Source organism: Doryrhamphus excisus, chromosome 18 (genome assembly GCF_030265055.1).
Source record: "Doryrhamphus excisus isolate RoL2022-K1 chromosome 18, RoL_Dexc_1.0, whole genome shotgun sequence".
Taxonomy (NCBI): Eukaryota; Metazoa; Chordata; class Actinopteri; order Syngnathiformes; family Syngnathidae; genus Doryrhamphus; species Doryrhamphus excisus.
Window position 1 is genome coordinate 9,254,180 of NC_080483.1, and position 19,157 is coordinate 9,273,336.

The 19,157-nt window shown below is 41.2% G+C and overlaps 2 protein-coding genes across 3 annotated transcripts in view; one reads left to right on the top strand and one right to left on the bottom strand.

Annotated features, from left to right (window-relative positions):
- Positions 1-5,582: 5,582 nt before the first annotated feature.
- On the top strand, positions 5,583-12,393 carry LOC131106611 (mucin-3B). The gene is made up of 11 exons (XM_058055835.1): positions 5,583-5,679; positions 6,622-6,903; positions 6,985-7,109; positions 8,205-8,269; positions 8,343-8,459; positions 8,530-8,726; positions 8,807-8,972; positions 10,623-10,790; positions 10,874-10,989; positions 12,031-12,098; positions 12,168-12,393. Exons 1-11 carry the CDS (start codon positions 5,583-5,585, stop codon positions 12,210-12,212), a joined length of 1,446 nt encoding a protein of 481 aa, XP_057911818.1. The 3' UTR covers positions 12,213-12,393.
- A 793-nt stretch (positions 12,394-13,186) lies between these two features.
- Positions 13,187-19,157, bottom strand: part of errfi1a (ERBB receptor feedback inhibitor 1a) — a 52,941-nt gene continuing 46,970 nt past the window's right edge. Inside the window, exon 7 of one of the 2 annotated variants that reach the window (XM_058055183.1) lies at positions 13,187-17,550. In XM_058055183.1, the coding sequence (XP_057911166.1) occupies positions 16,451-17,550 (1,100 nt within the window). In that variant the 3' untranslated portion in view covers positions 13,187-16,450. The remainder of the gene's footprint in view (positions 17,551-19,157) is intronic. The other variant, XM_058055182.1, reaches the window with a different exon arrangement.

Genomic DNA, 19,157 nt, shown 5'->3' on the forward strand with positions numbered 1-19,157 from the left:
GCACACAATCTTCAAGTTTGAATACAAAGTCAAGTCAACCCAAACCAACTAGTCAAGAACCATCAACAGGTGAAATGTCCTCCTCTTCAGAGACACAGACTTTGCCTACAACAACAGTCATGGCCACCGAGTTACCAGACTCAAACAAATCACCAGAAACGTCCACCACAAAGGGAATCATGCAAACTACCGACAATGATTACTCCACAGCAACATTCAGCTCTTCCACACATACTGGAGTATCATCACCTTTGCCTCCAAAAACCACTGGGTTCATGGATACATCTCCTGTACATAAGACAGACACAACGTTACCAACCAATCTGGAAACAACCCAACCCTCTCTCATTAGTACTGAACCATCAACAACGGGTATGTCTTCACCTTCACAACCACAGTTTACATCTGAAGCAACAGTGACGTTGATAGGATCTACTGCTAATGAATACAGCACACATTCCTCAAGTTTGAATACAAAGTCAAGCCAAACTAAACAAACTAAACAACCATCCACAGATGAATTGTCTTCTTCCCCAGAGCCACAGACTTTGTCTACAACAACAGTCATGGCCACGGATAAAACCGACTCAAACACATCACCGGAAACATCCACCACAAAGGGAATCATGCAAACTACCGACGATGATTACTCCACAGCAACATTCAGCTCTTCCACACATACTGGAGTATCATCACCTTTGCCTCCAAAAACCACTGGGTTCATGGATACGTCTCCTGTACATAAGACAGACACAACGTTACCAACCAATCTGGAAACAACCCTACCCTCGCTCACCAGCACTGAACCATCAACAACGGATATGTCTTCACCTTCACAACCACAGTTTACATCTGATGCAAAATCAATGTTGATAGGATCTACTGCTAATGAATACAGCACACAGTCAACAAGTTTGAATACAAAGCCAAGTCAACCCAAACCAACTAGTCAGGAACCATCAACAGGTGAAATGTCCTCCTCTTCAGACCCACAGACTTTGCCTACAACAACAGTCATGGCCACAGAATCAACTGACTCAAACAAATCACCGGAAACGTCCACCACAAAAGGAATCATGCAAACTACCGACAATGATTACTCCACAACAACATTCAGCTCTTCCACACATACTGGAGTATCATCACCTTTGCCTCCAAAAACCACTGGGTTCATGGATACGTCTCCTGTACATAAGACAGACACAACGTTACCAACCAATCTGGAAACAACCCTACCCTCGCTCACCAGCACTGAACCATCAACAACGGATATGTCTTCACCTTCACAACCACAGTTTACATCTGATGCAAAATCAACGTTGATAGGATCTACTGCTAATGAATACAGCACACAGTCAACAAGTTTGAATACAAAGCCAAGTCAACCCAAACCAACTAGTCAGGAACCATCAACAGGTGAAATGTCCTCCTCTTCAGACCCACAGACTTTGCCTACAACAACAGTCATGGCCACAGAATCAACTGACTCAAACAAATCACCGGAAACGTCCACCACAAAAGGAATCATGCAAACTACCGACAATGATTACTCCACAACAACATTCAGCTCTTCCACACATACTGGAGTATCATCACCTTTGCCTCCAAAAACCACTGGGTTCATGGATACGTTTCCTGTACATAAGACAGACACAACGTTACCAACCAATCTGGAAACAACCCTACCCTCGCTCACCAGCACTGAACCATCAACAACGGATATGTCTTCACCTTCACAACCACAGTTTACATCTGATGCAAAATCAACGTTGATAGGATCTACTGCTAATGAATACAGCACACAGTCAACAAGTTTGAATACAAAGCCAAGTCAACCCAAACCAACTAGTCAGGAACCATCAACAGGTGAAATGTCCTCCTCTTCAGACCCACAGACTTTGCCTACAACAACAGTCATGGCCACAGAATCAACTGACTCAAACAAATCACCGGAAACGTCCACCACAAAAGGAATCATGCAAACTACCGACAATGATTACTCCACAACAACATTCAGCTCTTCCACACATACTGGAGTATCATCACCTTTGCCTCCAAAAACCACTGGGTTCATGGATACGTCTCCTGTACATAAGACAGACACAACGTTACCAACCAATCTGGAAACAACCCCACCTTCTCCCAATCATACTGAACCATCAACAACGGGTATGTCTTCACCTTCACCACCACAGTTTACATCTGAAGCAACCATGACGTTTACAGGATCTACTGCTAACGGATACAGCACACAATCCTCAAGTTTGAATACTAAGTCAAGTCACATCAAACCAACTAGTCAAGGACCTTCAACAGGCAAAATGCCCTCCTCTTCAGAACCACAGACAACAGTCATAGCCACAGAATCAACTGACTCAAACACATCACCGGAAACGTCCACCACAAAGGCAATCATGCAAACAGCAACATTCAGCCCTTCCACACATACTGGACTATCATCACCTTTGCCTCCAGAAACCACTGGGTTCATGGATACGTCTCCTGTACATAAGACAGACACAACGTTACCAACCAATCTGGAAACAACCCAACCCTCTCTCACCAGCACTGAACCATCAACAACGGGTATGTCTTCACCTTCACAACCACAGGTTACATCTGAAGCAACGGTGACATTGAAAGGATCTACTGCTAATGAATACAGTACACAGTCCTCAAGTTGGAATACAAAGTCAAGTCAACCTCAACCAACTAGTCAGGAACCATCAACAGGTGAAATGTCCTCTTCAGAGCCACAGACTTTGCCTACAACAACAGTCATGGCCACAGAATCAACCGACTCAAACATATCGCCGGAAACATCCACCACAAAGGGAATCTCGCAAACTACCGACATTGATTACTCCACAGCAACATTCAGCTCTTCCACACATACTGGAGTATCATCACCTTTGCCTCCAAAAACCACTGGGTTCATGGATACGTCTCCTGTACATAAGACGGACACAACGTTACCAACCAATCTGGAAACAACCCAACCCTCTCTCACCAGCACTGAATCATCAACAACGGGTATGTCTTCACCTACACAACCACTGTTTACATCTGAAGCAACCATGACGTATACAGGATCTACTGCTAATGAATACAACACACAGTCATCAAGTTTGAATACAAAGTCAAATCAACCTCAACCAACTAGTCAGGAACCATCAACAGGTGAAATGTCCTCCTCTTCAGAGCCACAGACTTTGCCGACATCAACAGTCATGGCCACAGAATCAATTGACTCAAACAATTCACCGAAAACGTCCACCACAAAAGGAATCATGCAAACTACCGACAATGATTATTCCACAGCAACATTCAGCTCTTCCACACATACTGGAGTATCATCACCTTTGCCTCCAAAAACCACTGGGTTCATGGATACGTCTCCTGTACATAAGACGGACACAACGTTACCAACCAATCTGGAAACAACTGAACCTTCTCTCAATAGTACTGAACCATCAACAACGGGTATGTCTTCACCTTCACAACCACAGTTTACATCTGAAGCAACGGTGACGTTTGTAGGATCTACTGCTAATGAATACAGCACACATTCCTCAAGTTTGAATACAAAGTCAAGCCAAACTAAACAAACCAGTCAACAACCATCAACAGGTGAAATGTCCTCCTCCCCAGAGCCACAGACTTTGCCTACAACAACAGTCATGGCCACAGAATCAACTGACTCAAACACATCACCGGAAACGTCCACCACAAAGGGAATCATGGAAACAGCAACATTCAGCTCTTCCACACATACTGGAGTATCATCATTTTTGCCTCAAAAAACCACTGGGTTCATGGATACGTCTCCTGTACATAAGAGAGACACAACGTTACCAACCAATCTGGAAACAACCCCAACTTCTCCCAATCATACTGAACCATCAACAACGGGTATGTCTTCACCTTCACAACCACAGTTTACATCTGAAGCAACCATGACGTTTACAGGATCTACTGCTAATGAATACAGCACACAATCCTCAAGTTTAAATACTAAGTCAAGTCACATCAAACCAACTAGTCAAGGACCTTCAACAGGCAAAATGCCCTCCTCTTCAGAACCACAGACAACAGTCATGGCCACAGAATCAACTGACTCAAACACATCACCGGAAACGTCCACCACAAAGGGAATCATGGAAACAGCAACATTCAGCTCTTCCACACATACTGGAGTATCATCACCTTTGCCTCCAAAAACCACTGGGTTCATGGATACGTCTCCTGTACATAAGACAGACACAACGTTACCATCCAATCTGGAAACAACCCAACCCTCTCTCACCAGCACTGAACCATCAATAACGGGTATGTCTTCACCTTCACAACCACAGTTTACATCTGAAGCAACAGTGACGTTGATCAGATCTACTGCTAATGAATACAGCACACAGTCATCAAGTTTGCATACAAAGTCAATTCAACCTCAAACAACTAGTCAGGAACCATCAACAGGTGAAATGTCCTCCTCTTCAGAACCACAGACTTTGCCTACAACAACAGTCATGGCCACAGAATTAACTGACTCAATTAAATCATCGGAAACGTCCACCACAAATGGAATCATGCAAACTACCAACAATGACTACTCCACAGCAACATTCAGCTCTTCCACACATACTGGAGTATCATCACCTTTGCCTCCAAAAACCACTGGGTTCATGGATACGTCTCCTGTACATAAGACAGACACAACGTTACCAACCAATCTGGAAACAACCCAACCCTCTTTCATTAGTACTGAACCATCAACAACGGGTATGTCTTCACCTTCACAACCACAGTTTACATCTGAAGCAACGGTGACGTTTATAGGATCTACTGCTAATGAATACAGCACACAGTCATCAAGTTTGATTACAAAGTCAAGCCAAACTAAACAAACCAGTCAACAACCATCAACAGGTGAAATGTCCTCCTCTTCAGAGCCACAGACTTTGCCTACAACAACAGTCATGGCCACAGAATCAACTGACTCAAATAAATCACCGGAAACGTCCACCACAAAGGGAATCATGCAAACTACCGACAATGAGTACTCCACAGCAACATTCAGCTCTTCCACACATACTGGAGTATCATCACCTTTGCCTCCAAAAACCACTGGGTTCATGGATACGTCTCCTGTACATAAGACAGACACAACGTCCCCAACCAATCTGGAAACAACCCAACCCTCTCTCATTAGTACTGAACCATCAACAACGGGTATGTCTTCACCTTCACAACCACAGTTTACAACTGAAGCAATAGTGACGTTGATAGGATCTACTGCTAATGAATACAGCACACATTCCTCAAGTTTGAATACAAAGTCAAACCAACCTCAAACAACTAGTCAGGAACCATCAACAGATGAAATGTTCTCCCCTTCAGAACCACAGACTTTGCCTACAACAACAGTCATGGCCACAGAATCAACTGATTCAAACCAATCACCAAAAACGTCCACCACAAAGGGAATCATGCAAACTACCGACAATGATTACTCCACAGCAACATTCAGCTCTTCCACACATACTGGAGTATCATCACCTTTGCCTCCAAAAACCACTGGGTTCATGGATACGTCTCCTGTACATAAGACAGACACAACGTTACCAACCAATCTGGAAACATCCCAACCCTCTCTCATCAGCAGTGAACCATCAACAACGGGTATGTCTTCACCTTCACAACCACAGTTTACATCTGAAGCAACGGTGACGTTTATCGGATCTACTGCTAATGAATACAGCACACAGTCATCAAGTTTGAATACAAAATCAAGCCAAACTAAACAAACCAGTCAACAACCATCCACAGATGAATTTTATTCCTCCCCAGAGCCACAGACTTTGCCTACAACAACAGTCATGGCCACAGAATCAACTGACTCAAACACATCACCGGAAACATCCACCACAAAGGGAATCATGCAAACTACCGACAATGATTACTCCACAGCAACATTCAGCCCTTCCACACATACTGGAGTATCATCACCTTTGCCTCCAAAAACCACTGGGTTCATGGATACGTCTCCTGTACATAAGACAGACACAACGGTACCAACCAATCTGGAAACAACCCAACCCTCTCTCATTAGTACTGAACCATCAACAACGGGTATGTCTTCACCTTCACAACCACAGTTTACATCTAAAACAACAGTGATAATCCGAGGATCAACACAAAATAGTGCTGAGACTCTATCAACTCAAACACAACCAACTAATCAAGAAACACCGACTGCATGGTCGTCTTCGTCCGAACCACAGACTATGTCTGTTCCAACAAACACACCCACCAAATCAACTGAATCAAACACGTTATCAGAAACATTCCCCACAAAAGAAACCCCACAGCCCTCAACAGCAACGTCCAAGCAAACAACAGTAATTCGTTACACTTCTGCCTCAACAGACACCACATCTAATCCATCGTCAGTATTTAATTCTGCATTTACTACGACCCAAACGAGTGAATCTCCTTCTGTAACATACCGACAGACGCTGTCAACTCAATTCCCAACCACCATCACAGTTCCACCAACCAGTCCAAGATTATCCACAGAGTCAAAACAATCGCCTGGCTCTCCAAGTGTTTCTATTTCCACAGTTGACTTCCAGACACAAACATCTGGTCCAGCTGCATCGACAGCTGCAGACCATACACATTCTTCATTAACTGCTAGCACAACACGTTTGACACAATCAACAGCAACAAGCGACCAAACAAGTGCTACTACAAAACCTCAGTGTACAGAAGAGGACTGTCAGTGTGCAGCAGGCAGGAAGTGTACGTTCAGTGAGGAGCTTGGTCGCTGCCACTGTGTTTGTTCAAATAGCACCTATGGAGACACCTGCTCCTATGGACAAAACTACACATCTCCTGATATTGGTAAGACCAAAATTCATTTTTCCAAAAGGTTTTCAAATTTCGATCAGGAGTGTATAATACAGTACTCGTTTCCCCATACAGATACTGGCGCCATACCCACTCGAAAAGCAAATATTACTTTGGACATCAAGATCACCTTTCTGGATGATTATTATGATTTGGTATCACCACAATCATTAGATTTCATCAGGAAATTAATAAAGGAGGTACAGTACATATTTATTTGTCTTCATATGCTCATTCTAGGGAATGCTCACATTATTTTAAATACATTTTATTGTATTACTGTATACTTTTTTCAATTAAATGAAATGGTGACTCAGGAGGTAGAACTGGAAGGTTGGCGGTACAATCCTCATTTCCTCATTTTTGTTGACCTTTCACCCACGTTTCCTCCAGTGCTACCCATACTGGTGTGTGAATGTGAATTGGCAGCCACTTTTGGAAAAATGTTAAATAAATAAATTGTAAAAAAAATGTGCTAATAAATTAAAACTTGTTAATTTATTTTTTACTTTACTTTTACTGTATTATTGAGTTTGGTCTTAAGTAAAGCATATATGTGGGTTTGAAAAATGCATTTAACATTTATAATAATATACAAACATTTAAATAGCAGTGGAATTATTTCAAATTATTAATTATAATTATTTTGTGGATTAAATTATGTAATATGTTTCCATCAACATGAAATGTTTAGAAGGTCAATTGTTAAATTCTATTAAGATTATACATTTTAATGTAAAATGATATTCTAAAACTATTAACTTAATTAAATATATATTATATATATATTATATTATATATATAATATAATATAATTATATTATATATAAACTATATATAAATATATACTATTACAATTACTATATATACTATATATATACTATATACAATATACTATATATATAATTTTATAAATTAATCATTGATTTTAAAATAGTTTTAGGAATATCATTTTACATTAAAATGTAGAATTTTAATAGAATTTAACAATTGACCATCTAATCTAACCATTTCATGTTGATGGAAACCAACATATTACATAATTATATATTATATATATTATTGTATTTGTATTGGTTATTATGTATAACTAATACCGTATTTTTGTGTATTTATTAAGTTAATGAATTAACTAATGAATTATATTTTTATTAAATTATTGTTAATTTTTTTTAATTGATCTGTAGGATCCAGTCCAAGGTGTACGCCACCTCTCGGCTGGGATAGGCTCCAGCACACCCTCCGCATTGAAAATGAATGATGGATGATTTGTACTTAATATTGTTCTCTTTCAGCTTGAAGTCCTATGCAAAGAAGCCGACCCCCAAGGTTTTGAAAAAGTAGAAGTGTTGGAGTTATTGTAAGTATTGTATTCTCATGAAATCATACAAGTTACTTCCTGTTTTTATCAGCTTTGTCTTTGTCTGCTACAGACCAGGAAGTATTATTGCAGCAAGACGAGCGAGGGGGCTCTATCAGAACATCGCACTACAGTTGGTCAACACATTCATAAAGACCAACAAAGCCGGAAAGGAAGTCATAACGTTGTCGTAGGTTTACTCCTGCAAGTTACTTCCTGTTTCAATCAATGCACCTTCATTTCCTGTCCCTCTGCCGTAGACTGCATGGTGTGGCCGCCACAAGTCGAGCGGCGTACTCCTATCAGAACAACCAAACCCAAATACAGTGGCTCAACATTCACTTAAATGGTACCTTGACCCAAATCCTGGATGAGAACATCGCTCAGATATCTCAGGCCTTCGGTGGTGCAAGCGTGCAGTTGGAGCAGGTTGTCTCCGGGCCACCTGAGATCAACAGTAAGTTTACTTTCAGTAGTATTATTATTATTTTATTATTATTTTATTAATATAACCTATATACTGTATTTATCCATCAGACATCACGGACATGCAGCCTTTTGTTAGCTGCTCAGCATTTGCTAATTACTCCGCTGAGGTCGTGGAAGGTCAGTGGCAGTGTGTTGGACCATGCAAGACCTCAACCGACTACTGCAGTTCCCACGGGGAATGCCTTAATGATATCCACAGAGGACCCCTTTGCAGGTAGTACCGAACACACTCACTGGGCACAGTCCATTGACAGATGTATCAGTGGTGGCCTCCGCTCGAATATATGCCTGACCTCAATTAAACACTTCATCGATAGAAATAAAAACCTGTGGTAGGGACCTCCAGTTATTTACACCAAGCCTCAATTAATCGTCAGTAGTGGTTTCTGTTCTAGTACTGTATGTTGTCCACTGGTATAAATGCCTCACCTCAGATAATGATCTTGCAGGTTTTCAGTTGTATTCAGTGTTACAAAAATGTGAAAATATGTGGCTGTCATGGCTGACTGCAGTGTTGGGCATGTTACTTTAAAGAAGTAATTATAGTTACTAGTTACTTCTCCAAAAAACTAACTTACTAACTGAGTTAGTGTCTGTACTTCCATTTGGCAAACGCTGTGTTCTTGCCAGGCTGCACGGCGGTGGTTAGCGTGCAGACCTCACAGCTAGGAGACCCAAGTTCGATCCCACCCTCTGCGATCTCTGTGTGGAGTTTGCATGTTCTCCCCGTGCATGCGTGGTTTTTCCTCCCACATTCCAAAAACATGCTAGGTTAATTAGTGACTCCAAATTGTCCATAGGTATGAATGTGAGTGTGAATGGTTGTTTGTCTATATGTGCCCTGTGATTGGCTGAAATTGGAAGTCACTGAAATTGGAAGTCTCAGATTCCGGACGCTGGACAACCTCTGATTTTTTGTCATTATCCATTCCCTATAAATAACACATTTTTCACTTTCTATGCCACTTATCTTCACGAGGGTCGCGGGGTTGCTGGAGCCTATACTAGCTGTGGATAGGCTCCAGAACCCCCCGCGACCCTCGTGAGGAAAAGCGGTAGAAAATGAATGAATGAATGAAATAAGTAACGCCGTTATACCCATCACAGGCTGTCTGAGACAAAAAGTTTCCCAACCCCTGCCTCCATTAAAGGCGTAGTACATTGTTTACATCAACAAATAAACGCCACACATCTCAGATGGTGGCCTCCACAATGAATTGCCTGATCTGTCAATCCCTTAAACAAATAAAGGCCTCACCTCAAATAAGTACCTCCCTAACCTACAATAGGTGCCGTGCCAGGCCTTAATTACTCACTGGGTGTGTCATCCACTCATACAAATAAACACCTCACCTCAAATAGTGTTCTCCACTCCAGGAGACACATAATTGCTGCCTTCTGTGTCAACTTAAACAACTAACTCACCACCCAATTAAACACCTGGTGGTTTGTCATATTGATTTGCCCACTAATAAATGCCGTGCCACAGTTAAACGACTGGTGTATCAATCCCACAGAGAGGCCTCCACTCTAATAATTACCAAGACACAATAAATCACCAGGTGTCTTCTTACAGTATATGATTTGAGGCATTTATTCTAGTGGTTGAATAAATGCCTCACTTCATATAATAGTCTTGACTTTAATAATAAAAAGATACCAATGTGTCATGCACAAATGCCAGTCTTGGATAATGACCCCGGATCTAATAAACGCCCACTTAAGATATAAAAGGTGACACCTGAGATACCTGCCTCCTCTTGAATTGATGCTGTGCCTCAAATAAAAAGGCCTGGTGGTCAACTAGTGGCCTCCACTCTACTGGACACAAATAATTGCCTCACCTTGCATTTTGTTCTCACAGGTGCTATGAGTCGAACATCAGGCAGTACTACGGTCAGCAATGCCAGCTGGTCCGTTGGGGTCCTGGCTTCTATGGAGCTGTGTTTGGGTCGCTAGCGGGGGCGCTGCTGCTTGTCCTGATTGTCCTTCTTGCTGTCTTCCTGGTCAAAAGAAAACATTCGAGTCCCTGGTGAGTTAGTCAAAAACTGGCTTTTACTCAGCAGATGTCATAAAAATATAAATAAAATAAATAATTTTTTTGTGTTTTTTTAGGTATAGAAGTCATTTTACCGGATACTTAGATTTTGAAGAAGATTACTTTGACTTCACAGACACAGGTACTCCACCTCTTACAAGACATGATGGACCGTTCCAAACAACGACATTAGGTGTGTCAAAAATATACCTTCTTAACGTCGATAATTCATTTATTTCATTGATTACATTAACATTCAAGCCACTCCTAATAGTCTTGTAGTGTCATAGACTTTCTTTCATAACTTTATTCTGACCTGAACATTAACAGCAATTCCAATACCATATACTGTATGTATCGCTAATCACAAACACACCTTTAGTTCTCCTTGGAATGACACTTCCTCATTGTCACTATAGACAACACTATAGAGATGCATTCATGGACACTCCGAAAACCATAATAATATCTTTATTGTGCATGTATGTGTGGTCTAGATAAACAGAAATGCTAAGAAAATCAATAAGGGGATATTCTTATGCAGAAGTACAATTTGATGCATTTAAGTATGCTCGAAAATAGCATAATTTTTTTTTTAAATAATTTATTCTCTTTTTTTCAATTCTCTTTTTTCTTACGGTACCTCACCTCACACACAAAATAATACTGTATTCAATTTTGTATATTCTAATAAATTTTAACCTAAAAAAACATGTTTTTTTTATTTGTTATTGACTTTTTTCTTGAAAAAATAATGTGACTTTATTCTTGGGAAATTACAGCTGCATTTTTGTAATATTACAACTTTATTCTCTTTGGAAAAGGAGCCAAAAATAAACTGATATTTTTGTATTTCTTTAAAAAAAAATTTACACACTTTGCTCGTGTTCAGACATTTTATAGTTCATAAATGATAAATTCTGTCTGAAAATTACATCTTCATTCTTTTTTGGTTAACTTTTTCTGCAAAACGTAAAGAAAAGTGAAAGTGAAAATTGTAATTAGACATCGTAAAACGCTCAGAAAAGAAAGAAGTGCGATTAAACATTGGCAGCATGGCCGGTCCAAGCCGCTCAAATACCGCCATTGCCCTCAGGGTTAAAGATGGTATCCTTGAACATGTGAAAGGATTTTCTCTTATGAATTGAGGTTACATTTTTTCCTGTTGCCACTAGGGGGCATCTTTGTATTGTATGTGGAGATTGCCTGATATAATGTTCTTTCTTGAGTTTAGGATTGGAGGGCACTTACAGAGATGAAACCTTTAGGCCTCACCTAGAAAACATTGATCCACACATACAGGTATATTTTTACATCTAATGAGCACCATGAGTATATTAAAAGGTAATGTTGTTTTTTTTGTCTGTGCAGGTGTCAACAAAACGTCCTGAGGTGTTGCACGTCACGTACTCGTGAAGCTGGAATGTTTGCACATGAGAGTTTATATTCATATGATAGCTTTCTATATCTTTATATTGTTGGATTGTCACATGTATGCCTGCTTCACATTGAATCCCTGTCTGTTCTGCAAATAAAACCTAATGGTGTTCATAAAAACACATGGCCGCTAGAGGGCGGACTGAACGTGGCAATAATACTTTTCTGAGTTGACTACAAATGAGGCAGCCTGCTGCACTGCAGTGTTAAATATTAACTGCTCAACACACATTACAAAATTAAACAAATACAAGGAATTACTTGCACATATTCCTCCACGTGGTGCCAAAAAAGTATCTGCAAATAGTAATACTGATAGATGTTTTTATTGAAAATAAATATCTATTTGTTGTTTGAGTATTTGAGAATAAATCATAAAGAATGATTATCTATATTATGTACAGTATATAATGCTAATATTTATAATAAATTTATATATTAGTAATAATTATTTCTCACTGAAGTAAAAAAAACATGAATAAATTAATTAATACAAAAATTGAATTATAATATAATGACTGTATTAAACTGATAAATTAAAGTAAAGTATATTTTTTAAATGCAAAACAACTTGAAAAATAAATAAATGATTAATAATAAATTACAATTAAAATTTTAAATATAATTTTTATTTTTGGAAAAAAAATATTAAAGAAAAAAAACATTTTGTCTTGTGACCCGAGCTAAATTTTCAAAATTTGAAATTCTTGTCCTGTCTTTCTTCAATAAAATACAGTGCATACGTCACACATAGTATAGCAAATAGTGATTTAATCATTTGGCAGCTTTAATAATAATATATATAAATATATATATATATATATATATATATATATATATATATATATATATATATATATATATATATATATATATATATATATATATATATATATATATATAGCAATATAACAATAATGATGAAAATACAAAAATCAATTGCATGTGCATGTTTTATATTACTGATGATTTATTCCATTTCCAATGTGGTTTTGGGCTGCGTGCCCAACCTTTTATTGTGTACATCTACACACACCACCAACCTGTGTGCATGTAGTGGTGAAGAAGGGCGGGAACCAGGAAGTGAAAGACAAGGCAGCTGTGCACCTGTCAGTCCACCATTGTCAGTCACTCTCTGGATGGAGGCCAGTCACAATAACACACAGCAGGGTGTGTGTGTGTGTGTGTGTGTGTGTGTGTGTGTGTGTTGAAACAGTCCAAGCAGACTTGACTTTAACACACTCCAGCCACAAAATTCATAAATAAAGTTTATTTTTTTGAAAAAAAAGACTACAAATGGAATCGTTAAATACTGTACACAGCATACTACACTCTCCCAGTGCATATCTTCACCACAGCAGAGATCATTATTATTATTTTTTTTTTTTTTAAACTCATCTTCACTTCTTTGTCCTATAATAAGACATTTCAATACCGTTAAGATTAAATAGTACCAGTGTATGATGTAAACATTATCGTTGTTGGACTTTTTAAGTCAGAGCAGGAAAGAACACAAAAAAAAGTATACTTCAATTGACCTTTAGTGAGCCCAAAGTGAACTTCAACACGTGTGCTACATTTACAACATGTCTCTTGGCTGACCAACAACTATAATAATAATAAAATACAAAAAAATATATATATCTTTTTTTTCCTAGGCTGCCAGCAGCCAAAGTCTGTCAGACCACACCCACTGCAATCATGTAAGGCAGGAATGTATGAGAACAGGAAAGTCTGTGTGACAGCTCTCTGCATGTGTGGCTTTAAGACCATGCATGCACACAACATGACAGAACAGAAGAGAAGGTGGACTACGTGAAATAGAGGATTGGATATTGGAGGGAGGTAGTACTTCACAGCTTGACCACAATATTACAAATTTCAGTAAGAATGCATTCACTCAGGTCACATACACACACACACATATAAGTAACAAATACGGTCACCACACACTCAACATAACCCCTTTCACGCAGCTGGCTTTTTTATTTCTCTATAAACGGTCCTCCATAATTAGCCGGTTTTGGTGTGGTAGCATCAGAGCCGTACCAGAAACAAGGGAAGCTGTGTGAAAGCGCACAGTCTGGCAGATATCCAGTTTTTTTTATTATAGGTTATATCTTTATTATATCTTCTGTTATGGCTCTCAATTTGAAGAGAATACAGAATTCCTGTATTCCGAGCCAGGACCACAATTGTTTAAATAGCGGATACCGGAAAGGCAAGATACTTATGAATGTTAAAAAATATTGCTCATTACAAGATGGCGTGTGGCTGTGTGAAAGCGCACAGTCTGGCAGATATCCTGTTTTTTTACTGTATGTTCTGTGTAAAACGCCTGATCTTCTGTTACAGCTCTCAATTTGAAGAGATCCCTAGCCCCTTTTACACATTTTTATTGCAGGTTAGCTTTGGTCATTCTGTATTCCTGTATTCCGAACCAGGACCACGATTGTTTAAATAGCGGATACCAGAAAGGCAAGATACTTAAGAATCTTAAAAAAATATTGCCGCTGTCCGTCAAGGATTTTATACATTACGGTATCTCATTACAAGATGGCGTGTGGCTGTGTGAAAGCGCATCTCAATGCAGGAGTTACCCTAACAATTCTCCCCTATCGGAGGTTAGTATGAGAGCCGTAACAGAGCCAGGACAACAATAGTGGATGCCTGTTGTGTCTGATAAGTATTTCATACAGTACTTCACAGAATGCCTGTTGTGTCTGATAAGTATTTCATACAGAACCTCACAAATATTGTGTAATTTATTGTGGAATGCTGTGTGAAAGCGTACCCCAGTTGCAAAAATATCCTGTTTTGACAGCAGGGTATCTCTTGAGCCTTTCACACAGCTTGTAAAAGCTTTTCCAGGCTACTGTTCTCTATAAATGTCAACAGAACAGGAAGACTAAAAGGCGCCCCAAGTCATTATTCTGCCATCAGACGTACGTCAGAACACAGGCGAGACAACACCTGTGTAACTGTGTAACACTTCGCCAATCCTGTTGTGTTGACAGGAACGTCCCCTTCTGACAAATACATTACATACAAAAATGGGTGCAAATCCCGCCTGCAGGATCTCCTGCTACGGATTCAATACGCCAAATTTTCCTTCGGAGGTAGTGTCAGAGGCTTCTTGTACCCCGTTATGTTCTCATTCATTCATTCATTCATTTTCTACCGCTTTTTCCTCACAAGGGTCGCGGGGGTGCTGGAGCCTATCCCAGCTGTCTTGGGGCGAGAGGCGGGTTATACCCTGGACTGGTCGCCAGCCGATCACAGGGCACATATAGACAAACAACCATTCACACTCACATTCATACCTATGGACAATTTGGAGTCGCTAATTAACCTAGCATGTTTTTGGAATGTGGGAGGAAACCGGAGTACCCGGAGAAAACCCACGCATGCACGGGGGAGAACATGCAAACTCCACACAGAGATGGCCGAGGGTGGAATTGAACCCTGGTCTCCTAGCTGTGAGGTCTGCGCGCTAAACCACTCGACCGCCGTGCCGCCCCCGTTATGTTCTAATTGATAGTATTGCTATTGTTTTGTGGCTCTGATGCATCCATTTGATGGGATATCTGTGTGAAAGGAGCTGCACTTGGCATTCCAATGCATAAACAGAATGGCCCTATAAACAAATATATATATGTGTGTTAGAATCCTTCATTTGACCCTATATATCTTCCCGTTTCAGGGATGGGCATTGAGCTACATTTTCTTGAAGCGAACTATGTATTATTTATCCTGTTACTGGGATGAGTGAATGTTCTTAATGGTCTTATTGAGCACATTACTTAGACTGAACTCCCAGCACCTCTACTGGTTGCAGCTAAGCAGCTCCATTTTTTACCCCAATTGCTTTAGTCCAAATCACCAGTCACTGATCATGCCCATCCTTACCCGACGGATTAAACATCACATTGTGGACCTTGTGTCCCTGATGAGATACAAAAGCAGCTTTTAAAAAAAAAAACAAAAAACAAAAGCCCCGACACGTCATACTAAACATGCTAACCCTTCCATACGCTAAAACACTGAATATGAGAGGTTCAAGGCCCGCTTGCACCTTTCACATTTCACACAAGTTTGAAGGCCGAAAATCAACATGTAGTGATGGTGCCCACCGTTAGCACGTTAGCAGTAACCGGATACCCTGGTACCCCGCTGTTATACAATACATAACGGCTTCAAAGTAAAACAGCAGCGGTTCAAACTAGATCCACGGGTGCTTTCCTTCCAGTACGGAAGTCCCACTCCGAGTCCGATACATTCGTGTCACGAGCGGACGGGCTTTCCAAGTTCAACAGCAGCTTTTCCACAGAAGGGGAGTCCATAAAAGTGGGCCGATAAGGCAGAAGGTAGTAGTGGGTGTGGCTGGCCTGGTGCCCCTGATTATCCACGATAGGCAGGATGCAAGGGGAGCCCTCGCTGTTCTGTCTCTGTAAACCCCGACTGACGAATTTAGGGTCCGGTGCAAAGCTTTGCGTCGGGGGCAAGATGCCATTGTGGTACTTGGGGAGGCTCTTGGGGCTGGGGGTGCGAGAGCTGCACAGGGACATGGGCTCCCTCGGGGGCAGCTTGGGCGGTCTGTCTTCGTCGCTGTACGCTCCGGACGACACTTCCGCTGACCAGCGGCGAGAGTCTGCTGTCTTAATTGTCCGTGGCGGGACGGGAGGAGGAACCTCTGATCTGTCCATGTTGTGGGCGTAGCGACTGTGGCAGGCAAGGCGGAGCTGAGAGGGTTTGTTAAAGCATCCGGCTGGTCCTGAGAGAGAACGCCGGAGTTTCCTCTGACTTTTGTCCAGTGCTCTCTGACAAACCGTTGGCTGCTCTTGACTCACTTCCTGTTGCGGCGGATGTGCAGGGTGCTGCTGATGATGATTATGTTGATGTTGCTGATGGGGCTTCGGGCTTTGCGGTGCTAAGGGTCCGTCGTAGTAAGCATGGTTGACCTGCCCGCAGTCTCTGAAGCTCCTTCGACTGAAAGCCCCGTGACGAAAAGGTTTGGAATACTGTTGAGACACCAGGCAGCAGCTCTCGTCCGCACTGTTAAAGAACTCCACCTCGTTGTCCATTACCTGCTCGGATGACATATCCCTACGCAAAGGGATGGGGGGCAATGGCTTGGAGCACCTTCCGGGGGTCTGCGGCGGACTGCTACACATGGAGAGCCTTTGGAATGAGGGGACCACCTGGTCGTCATCGGCCGGACTGGGGGTGGAGGGTTCAGCCGCACAAGACAGGGAAAGGTGGGAAGGCCGGGGCTTCTTGGGAGGTAATTTCAGTGTGCTGGAACTGTGTTTGTGCCCTAGAAGAAGAACCACAAGCAGATGTTAGCATTTTTAAAAAGGTCTTCTCACAGGCCGCAACAATATAAAAACATCGGTCAAATAGCTGCAATAATAAATTCTCACTTTTGATGAACAATATTTTTATAATTGTGGTTGTAGTTTTGCGGCACGGTGGTCAAGTGGTTAGCGCGCAGACCTCACAGCTAAGGAGACCAGGGTTCAATTCCACCCTCGGCCATCTCTGTGTGGAGTTTGCATGTTCTCCCCGTGCATGCGTGGGTTTTCTCCGGGTACTCCGGTTTCCTCCCACATTCCAAAAACATGCTAGGTTAATTGGTGACTCCAAATTGTCCATAGGTATGAATGTGAGTGTGAATGGTTGTTTGTCTATATGTGCCCTGTGATTGGCTGGCGACCAGTCCAGGGTGTACCCCGCCTCTCGCTCGAAGACAGCTGGGATAGGCTCCAGCACCCCTGCGACCCTCGTGAGGAAAAAGCGGTAGAAAATGAATGAATGTTTCTGACATTTGTGGCGCCCCCTGTGGGTTGTGTTTACAGTGCCTCAAAATACATGCGAGTATGCATGTAACATACATATCCTCAACGATGTATAATGCTATAATGCAAAGATTAAAAATGTGTACATGTTTTGTGTGCACTTTTCTCAGAGCAGAAAGTTAATTTACACACAAAAACAACTTTAGGACAGCCCATTCCTTCAGAACTGTACACATATAAAGATAACCACAATATTAGAAATGCCATTCAATGTAAACATACCATAGTAATACCATTTGACATTTAAAACTGAATATTCAATGGAGCCACAAGTTTTGAATATTTTGGCTGCCACGTTTAGCAGGCAAGTGTAAAAAAAACAAACAAAAAAAAAACTCTTCAGTACAAGACAGCACAATTGTAAATAAATACATTTCAAAACAGCTCTTGTATTGGATTTCATGACAAACTCATGACAAGCTTGTCAACCAATTGAAAACTGCAGAAGGCCGTCACTCAATATCCCGATCTGACCCACCGGTTTCATCTTACAAACAACATTAAACTCATCACACAGTCACTAACACTCAAATGTCATACCTCAGAAATATAGAAACATATCAATACAGGATTTATATGCATTTACTTGAGAAAACCATTTCATTGGAGGAGAGCATAGAAAGCATTAAAAATGATGCTGCAATGCTGCTTCTTTCTACTAGAAGGAGCTAGAGGACCCAGAGCCAAAAGCAAAAAGGGAGGCTGATGTCACTGCAGCACCCCAATGAGTTGCTCAGACACATGGGAGAATTTTTCCATGCATCCATTTTATATGCCGCTTATCCTCACTAGGGTCACGGGGTATGCTGGAGCCTATCCCAGCTGTCTTCGGGTGAGAGGCGGGGTACACCCTGGGCTGATCGCCAGCCCACCACAGGGCACATATAGACAAACAACCATTCACACTCACATTCATACCGATGGACAATGTGGAGTCGCCAATTAACCTAGCATGTTTCTGGAATGTGGGAGGAAGCCGGAGTACCCGGAGAAAACCCACGCATGCACAGGGAGAACATGCAAACTCCCCACGGAGATGCCAAACGGAAAATCGAACTGGAGAATT

What these genes read in the sequence shown, in the direction of transcription:
- LOC131106611 (XM_058055835.1), top strand. Translation starts at nt 5,583, where the DNA reads ATGGATACGTCTCCTGTACATAAGACAGACACAACGTTACCAACCAAT. An exon ending in CACAGAGGACCCCTTTGCAG is followed by an intron (nt 8,973 to 10,622) that starts GTAGTACCGAAC and finishes TTGTTCTCACAG; the next exon opens with GTGCTATGAGTCGAACATCA. An exon ending in AGAAAACATTCGAGTCCCTG is followed by an intron (nt 10,791 to 10,873) that starts GTGAGTTAGTCA and finishes GTGTTTTTTTAG; the next exon opens with GTATAGAAGTCATTTTACCG.